The sequence below is a fragment of the Sipha flava genome, unplaced genomic scaffold (assembly GCF_003268045.1).
Source record: "Sipha flava isolate LNK unplaced genomic scaffold, YSA_version1 18922_pilon_pilon, whole genome shotgun sequence".
Taxonomy (NCBI): domain Eukaryota; kingdom Metazoa; phylum Arthropoda; class Insecta; order Hemiptera; family Aphididae; genus Sipha; species Sipha flava.
The window spans coordinates 1-13450 of NW_020272496.1; the positions used below are offsets into that span (position 1 = coordinate 1).

Genomic DNA, 13450 nt, shown 5'->3' on the forward strand with positions numbered 1-13450 from the left:
TAAATTTAAATAATTTTATATTGTTTATTAGTTTCTTTTTCCTTTTTTCCTATTTATGATTTTTATATAATTGTCTTTGAAAATATTGATAGGTACTTCCTTTCATGAAAATACTGAAAACATATCAATGTCTGAAAATGATGACATAGTTGATTCTAATTCTGGTAAGTAACTACCACCATGGTCATCATACGAGTGATACATTTTAATAACAAAAATAAATACTAACAAATACATGTGAAAGCTAAATTAGTATGTAATATTAACCCATCGTAGCGGCGTAATATGGTGGGAATTATTTTAATTTTCAATTGAAGGGCTTGTTGCAAAAACTAGATAAATCCACTTTTTGAAACTGTCCAGGGCAAAGAAAATTCTTTTTAGTGACTAAATACTTGTTAAAAATAATTTTTTTCTAGTTTGTTTATTATTATTTGTATAATTATTCACAATATTGTAAACTTTGAATAAAAAAAAAAAATTTGGGGATACTATTTGTTTGTCAAAGTTGAGGGGAGCATGGATTTATCTGGTTGTTGCGCTTAAGTGTATTAATTTTTATATTATAACTTAAGTAATTTATTTATATATCCAATATCAGAAGCATTTTCAATGTTATTTTTATTTATAACTAGCAGACCCGGCGAACTCCGTTTCGCCACCAGATTCGTTTTATGTAACATTTCGTTTGGTGATTAAAAGATAAAGAAAAAAAATTTTTTTTGTTATATATTTGAAAAGGAAAATATTTATTTCATTTCACAACAGTAATAAATTCATTTCAATTACCTACTAAAATGAAGTGTTATTTAATTGTTTCATTGTAGTGCTCTTTGGTAAACCACATTTTTTGTTTTTTGGTCTGACGTTAACACAAACAAAGCGGATGGTTTCCCAACTCGTGAACACGCAACGTATAACTGTCCATGTGAAAAACAATGATTTTCCAAATTTATCCCGCAAACACTAAGCGATTGGCCTTGCGACTTATTAATTGTCATTGCGAACGCAAGGCGAACTGGGAATTGCAATCGTTTGAAGTCAAACGGAAGATCAGTCGGAATCATTGGTATTCGAGGAATACATACATTTTCACCTGCGTACTTTCCGTTAATAATGGTTGCCTCAATTAAATTCGGCATAAGTCTCTTTACCGAAAGTCGAGTACCGTTGCAAAGTCGCGGTGGATTCAAATTACGCAGTATCAAAATAACTGTACCAACTTTCAGTTGCAAGTTATGTGGTGGAAATCCTGATATCTCCAGAGAGTTCAAAAACTCCGTTGGATAATTTACTACATCATCGGGATTTGTTATTGAATCAACGGATTTGTATGTCACCAAATCGCCAGCAATTTTTGATTGAATGGTGAAATTCAGTGCGTGGACATCATTATTCTTTGCTGCAAGAATTGCTCGTTGACTTAACCAAGCATAATTCTTATAATTCTCACTAATGTTTGGGAAAACATTTTCAATAAGAACTAATTGAGTGTCTACAAATCGGCAAAAGTCGTTGGTAAGAGTAATTAATCCAGATGTCGCATCAACTGGGACTTTTCCATTTCCAAGATCTAACAATTGTTTGGAAAATTGTGCAGCACTTTGATCATTTTGAAGTTGAACTCTCATATTAGTGGTTAGCGATAATGTTTTTACGTTATTCCATAAAGGTGATGCCTTTAGGCAAGCATTCAATTCATCTGCAGGCGTTCCACGGGGAACTACTGGCAACGTCTGCCTGAAATCGCCTGCCAACAATATCATCAAGCCGCCAAAGATGTTGTTATTTCTCCGAAGATCCTTCAGTGTGAAGTTAAGTGCTTCAAGTGATTTCTTATGTGCCATTGTGCACTCATCCCAAACAATGAGCTTGCATTGCATTAACAATTTTCCCATTGCACTGGATCGGGAAATATTGCACGTTGGAGTATCAATTGTGTTTAAATTGAGTGGCAACTTAAGCGCAGAATGTGCAGTACGACCGCCATCTAGAAGAGTCGCCGCAATTCCAGATGATGCTAACGCCAAAGCTATGTCACATCTTGATCGAATAGTGGCCAAAATCAATGAAATGACAAATGTTTTCCCTGTTCCTCCAGGTGCATCCAGGAAGAATAGACCACCAGTATTATTGTCCACCGCTTGCATTAATGTTTTGTATACTTGTTTTTGCTGTTCATTCAGCAACGGAACATTATTTCTAACGAATTCCTGCAATGTATCAACATTGTATTGCAGCTCTCGATTTAATTCTTGGTTGAATGCATCGTGCATCGATCGATTTGGCGCAATCATTCCTACTTCAATCAGTAGCTTGTTTGCAATAGTCAAGCATTGATCCTCAATCAGAATCAATCCTTCATTGTAGATTTCATCGGTTATTTGGATGTCAGGATTATTCGTTTGAATACGCAAGCGATGCAAGATATCTTCACATATGGCGTCTTTGTATTTGTTCCATAACTGAATTGGTTGTGAAGGAAAACATGTGGTGATGATAATTGCGAACAGCGTTCGTATTTGGTACGCATTTGATGAAACAACTGAATCTGCAAGTGTTAAATCCCAATGAGAATCGTTCTCCAGCAAACCCAATAGTTGACATGCTTCTCGATATGTTTGGCATTGGTGGCCATTCACAGTTTTCAAATGCGCAAATGATTTCGGTCCACGTACATTTACTAACAGCAGTCGCAAATAAAAACATTCATCGTTTCTAGGATGAACAGTGTACATACGACCTAGTGCATCAGTTGAAAACACCTGTGGCCAGTCTGGAACTGGGGTTCCTTGTTTGCGACGTTGGAATTTCTTTGTTGATTGATTCCAAGTGTAATACTTGGGCATTTCAACGTACATCAGCGTCGCTGCGAATGGATCTGCTTCACACATTGCAAAGAAGCTAGTCAATGTTGTCGATGGTGGTCTCTCAGCTCGTTGTGCCGCATTAGCCTCAGTGAAGTAAACTCTTTGGCCATTTTCCAAATGCACTGCTAAATGTACAACTGTGGGATATCTTTCATGAATTTGAAATGACAATAATCGCCACAGTGCTTCATTAGTACTGACGTATCTGCCCATTTGGAAGTTGCTGATTTCGTCATTCACATTTTCCGACGCAATACCAAACACAGCCATGTCGCTGCCTTTTGCACAAATATTTGATTGATTTGGCCGAATGACAACTCTCAACGTTTGCATGTGTTTCGAAAATTCGTGATAGCAGCGGGCAATATGGTACAATGAATTCATTTCCGATCTCAATCTCTTGATTTTGAACTTTAACTTTGATAGTTCGACCGTTATCTTCTTTTGAACGCCGACGATAAACTGGATATCCATCGTTCCCTGTGACTGTTTCAGCAACTAACGGTCGCGGATATCGTTTTGTGCATTTTCCATCAGCCATGCAAGGCGATAATGGATTTAATGCACCGCACGGTCCATGCACCATCTGTGTCGTCACAATGTCGTGTAGACGGGGATCAGTGACTGGATCAGGAATTTCAGCTGATATGATGTCATCCACTTCATTTGAATGTAATTTGTTCAGCAACCAAATTAGGATATGAGCATACGGTAGTCCACGCTTCTGCCATTCCACCGAGTACATATAACAACGTGTGTCACCAAAAACTCGATACTTAGTAAGCACATCCATCATAACCTTGAGTTTTTGCTGAAATACTCTGGCGATTATGTCATGGCGATCTTGCGGTTTTTGACCCGGTTCCAACTCGCGTTCAATTTCCGTCCACTTCGGATTGCATGTGACCGTAATAAATAAATCCGGAGTTCCATAATTTCGCACGTACGTCATAGCGTCTTGAGCGTATTCGTGCATGTGGCGTGGGCTTCCGATATAAGTTGATGGGAGAATCGTCAGTCGTCCAATATTCTGAACATCACCATCTGAATGAATAGCATCACGCAAGTGTATATAGTCCTCAGATCGTAGCTTTGGCTGATTGAATCTGATGAACGCTAAACGTTCGGTCTCGACTTTGACATACATGTCGACAGCGAATTGCTGGAATAGCCGACCGCACTTCAGAATGACATTCTCCTCATGTGTACGAATCATCATACGATACGCATAGTAATTCATTGCGCTTAGATTTTTATTATTCGTTGATACTCCTGAAAATGCAAAATTAAATGAATTGTTAATGGAAACCAATAAAAGTAATAATGGAAATAATTAGTGTGTGAATATTGTACCTGTAATTGGATCGACCATCTTCAGCGTGATGTCGTATCCGTCTTGCCCTTGCCAATAAATGATTGGATATTGTAACGCATCGTACAAACGATGTGTCTCGTTTACACGATGCATGATATTGCTTCTTCGCTGAACGACAATGTCTCGTGATTTAGTTGGATCGCCAACAATAATTGGAGCAACATCATTAACGGTGGGTGCATTGAATCTTCGCACATGTTCACCTGTTGGAGTACAATCCGCTCTTATGACAAATTTGTGCGTATCCGATGGCATTCGTTCCAATGCTGTTTTGAACATATTAACCACAGCATTATTAGCGTGAAAAAATGCTTGCAACTGTTCAATAATTCGTCTCTTTAACTGTTGTGCTCCCTGTATATTGCACCGCACGTTCAGCTGATCCACCATCGACGAAATGAAATATATTTGCAGAAATTGATGCGGTTCATCTGGTGTTGGCACCATTGAACCATGCAAATGATATATTTGACCTTGTATCTGTAATTCGTGTGATGGTGTAGTGTGTGGTGTATATGAAGTTGTTATGTGTTGCAATTATGTGTTGGTTATGTGTGTTGTATCTTTTACCTTGCAAGTCGGCATGAAGCCGCCTTCTCGAATGATATTAGCTCCAAAGGAAGTCATGCGAAAGCAGTTATTGTATTCAAGGATGTGTTGAAGAAAATGGCTGGAATCGGGATCACTTCCATCAAACAATGTTTTCAGTGGCTGTGGTGGTGTAAGTAATGGATCCAGTTTGACTTTTCCACTTGCGCAGCACAATCCAACCGTTTCTCTTTTGAACTTTACCGCATTGCAATATCGGCATATAGTCGTCATTCGTCCAATATCCAAATTTTCATCATCACTGTAGTTCGCAGTGGGATCATATTGGAATGCCAAGCGATTGTATGATGCCAATGATCTTCGTGTGCTCACGCGATGTCTCAATCGGTCATTTTCTCTTATTATATTTTTTCTTTCTTCTCTTAAGTTCCTTGAATAGACTTGTTGCTGGCTTGCATGTCTTGTGCGGCGGCCGATGTTCGCACGTCGTTCTCTAGGCATTTTGGACTATGGACAGAGTGTTGAATTTAACTTCAAATGCACGATCCACATAATTTACACTGAGCTTAAATGAAATTAACTGAGCAGAGAATAATGACTATCTATCACACACTTTATCACGCACCGTTGCTATTGGTTTGAAGTACATGCTATGTATAATAGATGGCGCTGTATGTGAAAAACGATTTCCCCACTTTTCTGTTGAATTTTTCCTGAATTTTCCAGAATTTTCTTTGCTATAAACCTCACGGAGCCCAAGACCTTTCCAACGAATGCAAAACCGTGGAAATCGGTTCGTGCGTTCTGGAGTTATAGCGTCAGGGAGGAAAACCGGACTTATTTTTATATAATAATTATTTTTTCTTTCATTTTGATTATAACCATTTTTGTCGTAAAATCAATAGTTATCGAGAAAATTTCGATAAACCGTTTTTGAGCATTTTTGCAATGTTGCTAACTATTATGCGTACACTTTTTTGTAGGATACTTTTGAGGAGTTATTCAGGACATTTAAATATACCTAAAAACACACTAATACCTTTTGTATGAATTATTTCCCAGTTTGGTCTTTTTTTCAACTAATTTCAGTGGACTAAATAGATGGAATAAGTAGTTGCTTTTTTTTTTTTTTTTGAGTACGCGGTTGTAATATGACGAATGAGTACTAGCTGGTATGGAGTAGAAGTCATATACTCATAGTTAATTATATCATATATACATAGGATTTTATGCAATTTAACGTTAAACAATAGCAATATTTCAAAAAGCGTTTAAACGATACTAATCGTACTTTGTTAAAAAAAGTGTAATATTACATAAATATGAAAAAGTTATTTCTAAACATAACCCTTTAGACGTGCCCATAAAACTTCAAATCAATAATTTAAATCAATATTTTCTGACTTAAAATTTTAAATTTAATTCAAAAAATGCACACGTTAATATAAATATATTAATAAATTAATTAATATTTTTCCCAATATAGTTTGTGACATTAAATATTTTATTTAAAAAATAATATTATTCAAATCAATAGTTGAAAATTTATCCTAAAAATTAATTTTTTAAATATAAATACTGACAGGTATTTCAACTATAATTTGTTGATTTTTATCTAATCAAAGTACATTTATTTTCTTATTGAGGCAAATATTACCCATTGAAATATGGCAAAATTATTAAGTATTATTCATGACATGTTTCACATTATGCACTTTTAAATATTTACCAATCCTGGGTAAAAATTGTATTACTTTTGCAGGTGTTTTTATATCATGTGATCATCTAAAGAAATAAAAAGAACCATTTGGAGGAAATCGTGAACAATAAATTATAGCTTGGACAACTGGACAAAGTAATAAAATGGTATTATGATATTAGAATTAATGAAATTAAAATACATGATTCATTCCAATCGAATTCGTTTTGAAATTTAAGCAGTGTTTTAATGTCATAAATATCATCATTTTTATTTGTGTTATTAACAATTGTAATACGTAAAATAATACATCATTAAATAATAACACAATTAATAGAATATTAATACATATATCGTGTTTAACAATTAAACGTGAAGATTAATATATTTTAATTTTTTTTAATTTAGGTTTCCTAAAAACTCCTGAGAAAGGAAAACAATGCAAACGTGATAAGTTTATTTGGAAGAAAAAGAAAAAAACCATCAGTGTTGAACAACTTTGTAAATTTTACAGATATGTGCAAGAACGAAGTACGTAAAAAATATAATCATATAATATCGTATATTATACGAGTATATATACATTTGTTTAAAATCTTTATCAAGTTATTAAATAATAATGATCGATGTTTTGACACCATTAATTTATTCTACCGAGATTGATATTTGGGTAACTCATTTGTCAACTGAAGATTTTAAATTTTTCCCGATTTATCATACGTATAGTTTTTCTCAGTCATGAGCTACTTGCACCGTACGTTTTAAAACGATTACTGTATTTGTATCAAATAAAAACAAAATTTTAAGAAAAATTCTCTATCTATATGTTCATCGTCATTGTCTGCTAATGTTTACTATTATCATCAATTCTTTAACGAAATGTTGGTTTAGCGAACACTGAACGAAATCGGTACAAAGTTAGAAACTGAAGTTGTATACCTGCTGCGTTGCACGGGACGGTCGGTCGAGGTCGGTCGATTGTACTCAGTTCGCGTGTAACATAGATCCTTTCGAAAGTGAACACTTGTTATTTATATAGGTTTTTTTGTGTTTTCCACCCCCCCCCCTCATACCTTCACAATGCGCAACACACTGTCTTCAAGGTATTAGTTTATCGACCGATATCCGATTATGTATTTTATTATTAAACATGCAAAACGTACACATCCTTCGGCGGTTCACGTAAGCACATACAACCGAAAGGAGAATGGCAATTATTGTGCGGTCGGAGTTGATGTACAAGTGTCATGATATAACATCATACAACGTTGTATTGGCCGAGTGAACGGAAATTACAACTTAATTATATTATCAGTCACATCGTCTACGGCGCGCAGCTATTACGATACCGCGTACGACTATCGTAATAATGTTCGCTAGGTCGTATTAAAACGCCGGGACTCCGGGTTGTTATGTCATGATCACGCTTAAACAATATCCAATGTCAACTAATTTAACAGTACGCAGAAATTACCCGTATGTACACACGGTACACATATTCTTGTTGTATGAACTAGGGGATAAAAAAAAAAAAAAACGTTCTTTCTAACCAAAGTTGGTTCAAAACGTTTTAAATTAAAAACTGAAAAAGCTCTTTTTTTCTCCGATCATTATTTTTTTTTATTTTAAAGTTAACGTTTTATATATATATAAATATATAAACTGTAACAGTATTATATTTTTAAAAAAATATACTAACGTAATTATATTCGTTAATCATTTTGCTACTCGATTCATTCGAAACTTAACACAAATAACAAGACTGTAAGGGACTACATTTTAGTGAGTTTCTTTTTTCAAGAGTTATCATTATAATAATAATTGTAAATTTCCCTTCCTTTCATATTTCGTTATGATAAAACATTTTTCATAAATAATTTAATATTACTAAAATTTGGGTTTTCTAATGAATATGAATGACGAATTTTAGTTTAAAAAAAGTATATAATATAAGATAACTTTTTAATACGCCGTATCTACATTAATTTAATATATAATTTTTAACATGTCATTCTTATTCAGTCTTGTTCTCTTGCGATTAAAAACTAGTATTTACTGTTGTACTGTTTTTGTATTGCTACCATCAATAATGATAACAAGGCAAATTTCATTAATGCGAATTCAACATTAATAATTTAATATAAGTATAAAATCTAAAAGTTTTTAAAATAAAATTTTAACACTGCGTTTAAATTTAATTTTGAATTTATGATTTTTGTAACATTACTATAATAATATGACGACTCAAATATTTCTCAATCGATTAATACACATAATTCAACATTTTTTTTTCCTAATTTTGCTATAAAATAAATATTAAATTAATTAAATAAACATTAAAATATATAAGAGACTATATTTTCTGATCATAGGTTGATAAGTAGAAATTTCGATCAAACTAGGCTAGTTGGACTACATTTATAACTCTAAAAATTAATCTTTTTTTATCTTGTTAAAAACAGTATTAATATTTTTTTTCTCGATAACGTTATGTGATATTTAAAAATTGTTATACACCTATATTATTGTAGTTTCCAACAAGATAAAATTTTCTAGGTAAAAAGTTGCCATTTCAAATTTTTAGAGCATTATTAATAAAAGTATTATCAAAAAATTTAACAAACTATTTAAAAAAAAATCCATTTATCTCCTGTTTCTTACAGATAAATTCTAAAATATAAGGTCTTGTAAAATACATAATGTATTAAAATATGTGAATGAATATATTTTTTTTAACTATATATAGATAAATGTAAATGGTTATATTTTGTAAAAGAAAAAGTTTTTTATTTAGTTTATTGGTATAATATATTAATTAAACTCGATTTTTTGTCGCATTAGTACGAATAATTATTTATATCAAATAAATATACCCATTAAATATTATATTTTTATTTCAGCTTTTCATTTTTATCTTATCAAGCTCCATTTTTTAATGTTTTCTACCCATTATGTCATTATCATAATATTCTATTACTGCATTTTAATTATACTCGTATATAAGTTTCAATAACTTTTTCACTACAGCAAATATTTTTCACATCGATCAACTTGACCATTCAACAAGAGCTTATTTAGATTTTTTGGATCTTATATTATTCTATATTTGATTTATTTAAAACTATAAAAATATATTCGTTATTGAAATTTTTATTTAGCGTACATAATAGTTTATGGACATATAGTCGTATATTGTGCTAATGAAATTCTTACCCTTCGTTGTAATTTTCCTTTCAAAAGCAAATCATTTATATTGTAAAAATTGTGTGTTGGACATTTTCCAATTATGATTAATATTGACAAATGAACGTATTTCGTAATGATGCGTTTATCGAACAAATTTTGACTACAGGAATACAACTTATTCTAAAAACAAAGCAATAATAAGGAAATATGTCGGAGTACAATATTTAAAGTAAATATTATCTTTTCTGCTAATATAAAAAAAAAAAAAAAAGAATAACATTTAACAACGAGTATACGTAATTCAAGTTTGATAAATTTTAAAAAAAAGTTTATTTCTATCATAATAGCGTTATTATTAAAACATTGAAATCGTATATTGAAATATTGCCTGCGCATAGTTCTCATATCATTGAAATATAATGTTAATTTTTAATACCTATTTTTTTTTTTTTGGATTTTTCCGATCTTTAAGATCATTCCGTATAACTAATTCCACCTCACTCTGTCTTCCACTAATTCACTTCAGTTTGTTCCTGGATCCACTCTTACAACGCCTCTCTTCACACAATCTTCCCATCTAAGGCGCCGCCTACCCAGCGTCACAGTAGTTTGAAATCCAATCTAGGTGGAAAAAATTATTTTATCCTAATAATCAAATTAAAATAGGTCCAAGATACTGGAAAAATATTTAAAAAAAAATAAATGTTTATTTACACCCGTTGAATGCTAGTATATAAATTTTTTAATCTAAAAGTTAACTTTTTCGTAATATATGATATGATATACAATTTTATTTAAATGTCGTCATTTTCTTCATCTATGAAATTATTATTGACATTTAATAATAATTTCACTTCATTAACTAACTATTTTTTTTTTTTTTGTATATTACGTACCGAGGAAATGTACGGGTCGGATGAAATAAGTAAATGATGGAGAACATCTTCATTTTGCGCTACTCTGCTTTGATGTTTCACAACTATTTTCATAGTTTATTTTGGGTCTTCCTATAATTTTTTTTATCCTAATATTGGTAATTTTAGTTTATATTTAAACCACTCACTATTAGTCTGGATAAATCTTATATGATTCTGTGAACTTTTAGACCAAAGTCTTTGCAAAACAAATGTAAACTTTAAAATTATTTGTTCGACTAATTTTGTGTGTTGTGGCTCCCATTGTTCAGTTTCGTATCGAGCCTTCAAAATATCATGTAGGTATCTTCTTGATTTTATGGATTGAGGGTTCAATAGACCTATATTTTTAATAATGTATATAAATCATCGTAAGAATAATAACGAAAATTAGAATTATTGAAATTAAAGTTTTCGTCAATATCTGAATCAATTATATCGACATTTCTACTGGGACTAGAAAAAAAAAAATTAAAAATACAGACGCAAATGGACGCAAACCAAATTTTCAGATCGAATAAAGTAGAATGTGTACTATAGTATCTATAATATACTTTAGATTCTATATAGTAGTTAACGATTATTTTTGGTTATTTTTTAATTATTCAATTTGAAATATAAGTAATACCTTTTTTTTTGTACTATTTTTCCAGCTATATTTTATACCTAACATCATAAAAATATATATTATAGTTACTGAACACTTACCTTGGTTTTCGAAATTCATTTCCCATACAAAAATAAGTAAAAATATAAAATATAATTAATGCGTGTGGAATGAACGAAAAAACTCGAATAAGTATAATCGATAAAGTATAACAACAGATATGAAAATAATCTTCATTTTCTAATCGACCTGGTCGCCTAACACACTTAATATTATCTGAGGTACTGTATTTATGTTACGTAGGATATACATATTGGGTTCTTGTAATAAAATATTAATATCAATGTACTTTAAAAATGTACTTTTTTCCACCCAAATTGGATTTCAGACCACTGTGCAGCGGTCTTTTTCCTTCTCAATTACTGCCTTTATTATTGTGTTATTTTTCCTCCAGGCATGTCCAGCCCACATTAACTTTCTTTTTGTGGCTTTCATTGATAAGCATGGTTTTTGGAACATGTTTTGGAGCTCCTCATTGGTTCGTATTCTCCATTCTCCGGTTTGTGGGTCAAGATATAGTCCGTAGGTTCGTCATAGAACTTTTCTTTTAAAAATGTCTAATCTTACTACCTCTGCCTTTCTTAGTGCCCATGTTTCTGAGCCATACAGGATAACGGGACATATTAAAGTCATATACATTTTAATTTTTAAATTTATAGATATCGATCTAGATTTTAGCAGGGTTCCAGCTCCAAAATAGCATTTGTTTGCTAATTGTAGTCTTCTTGATATCTCCATTATTGGCTCATTGTCTTGAGTTAAAAGAACGCCTAAGTATTTAAATTGTGTTACTCTGTAAAAGGCGTGTCCTTCCACTTCCAAACTCTCTCCTCGGTGATACATCCTATCACTTCTGTTAAGTTTCATACATTCCGTTTTTTCGTCGTTTATTATGAGACCGACTTTACTCGCAACATCCATTAGTTTCTTACAATGTTTTTTTAATATCTCTATGTTGTTTTCTATGATGGCAATATCGTCTGCATATGCCAGTAGGCCTATCTTTAACTGACCTAATGTTAGGTCTTCAGATATGTTCATCTCTCTAACTATCTTTTCGAGTACTAAGTTAAAAAGAATCGAAGAGAGTGCATCCACTTGTCTTAAACTAGTGGCTACTTTAAACAATTGAGATGTAGAACTTGCAATTTTAATTTTTATCTCAGAGTTTTCCATGCTGGCTTTAATAAGATTGATTAGTTTTTTTCGGAAAATTTAACTCTTTTAATATATTGAATAGGCTTGGTCTATGTATCGAGTCGTATGCTTTCTTAAAGTCAACAAACAATGTATAAACCTTCTTGTCATATTCCCACATTTTTTGAAGTACCTGTTTTATTATGAAGATTTGGTCTGTGGTTGACCTGTTTGGTCTGAATCTACCTTGGTAGTCACCCAAGATTCCTTCATCAATCGGTTTAATTCTGTTTAGAATGCAATACAACACTTTGTACGTCATGTTCAGTAAAGCAATGCCCCTATAATGTTTGCATACTAGTGGGTCGTCCTTTTTATGTATCGGGCATATTAATGCGATTATTCAACCCTCCGGGATCCATTCTTCTTTCCATACCAATTCTATTAGGTTTTAGATATCTGATATGGTATCTTCATCCAAACACTTTAAAATTTCACTCTGGACAGAGATGGAACTAGGAATTTTTACGCCCGGGTAAAATGTTAAAATTACGCCCTATCCATAGACTAATAAACAAATACTCAAATAAATTGTGTTCTTATAATCAATATACAATCGTACTTACTGAGTTTTAACCTAATATCAGTATTTAACGAAGTTAAAAATATCAAATTAGTTGTTAATAATTACGAAAATTACACCCTCTAAAATGTTACGCCCGAGGATAAATCCCCGAATTCCCCCCCCCCCCCCCCCCCCCCCCCCCCCCAGATCCGGCCCTGACTCTGGATCCCATCTTCACCTGCGGTTTTATGATTTTTTAACCTTTTTATTTGTTGTGCCATCTCAATTCTAAATGGTGGTGGGTAATCGTCTTCATTGGGTTCTACGTCAATCCAAGCAAATGAGTCTATGAGGTCCTCAAAATTAAGGAGGTGTACGAAGTAATCTCTCCATTTATCCAAAATATCATTTGAATCTGTAATCAGTATACCATCGCTATTTTTAATTTAATATTTTTTTAATTTCTATGGACATAACTATTTTCCAAA

General features: G+C 32.3%; 1 protein-coding gene and 1 long non-coding RNA gene across 4 annotated transcripts; one reads left to right on the forward strand and one right to left on the reverse strand.

Annotated features, from left to right (window-relative positions):
* Positions 1 to 795: 795 nt before the first annotated feature.
* Positions 796 to 4626, reverse strand: LOC112681277 (ATP-dependent DNA helicase pif1-like). 3 transcript variants are annotated; one of them, XM_025551542.1, is made up of 2 exons: positions 4479 to 4626; positions 796 to 3041 (listed from the first exon to the last, which is right to left on the reverse strand). In XM_025551542.1, exons 1-2 carry the CDS (start codon positions 4536 to 4538, stop codon positions 819 to 821), a joined length of 2283 nt encoding a protein of 760 aa, XP_025407327.1. In that variant the 5' UTR covers positions 4539 to 4626; the 3' UTR covers positions 796 to 818. The 3 variants fall into 3 exon arrangements, with proteins under 3 accessions (XP_025407327.1, XP_025407328.1, XP_025407326.1); XM_025551543.1 differs by having other exon boundaries at positions 796 to 3034; positions 4472 to 4626; XM_025551541.1 differs by lacking the exon at positions 4479 to 4626 and having other exon boundaries at positions 796 to 3148.
* Positions 4627 to 6562: 1936 nt separating this feature from the next.
* On the forward strand, positions 6563 to 6959 carry LOC112681278. Its single transcript, XR_003148384.1, has 2 exons — positions 6563 to 6649; positions 6902 to 6959. It is a non-coding gene; the product is annotated as an uncharacterized LOC112681278 (long non-coding RNA).
* The last annotated feature ends 6491 nt before the right edge of the window (positions 6960 to 13450 follow it).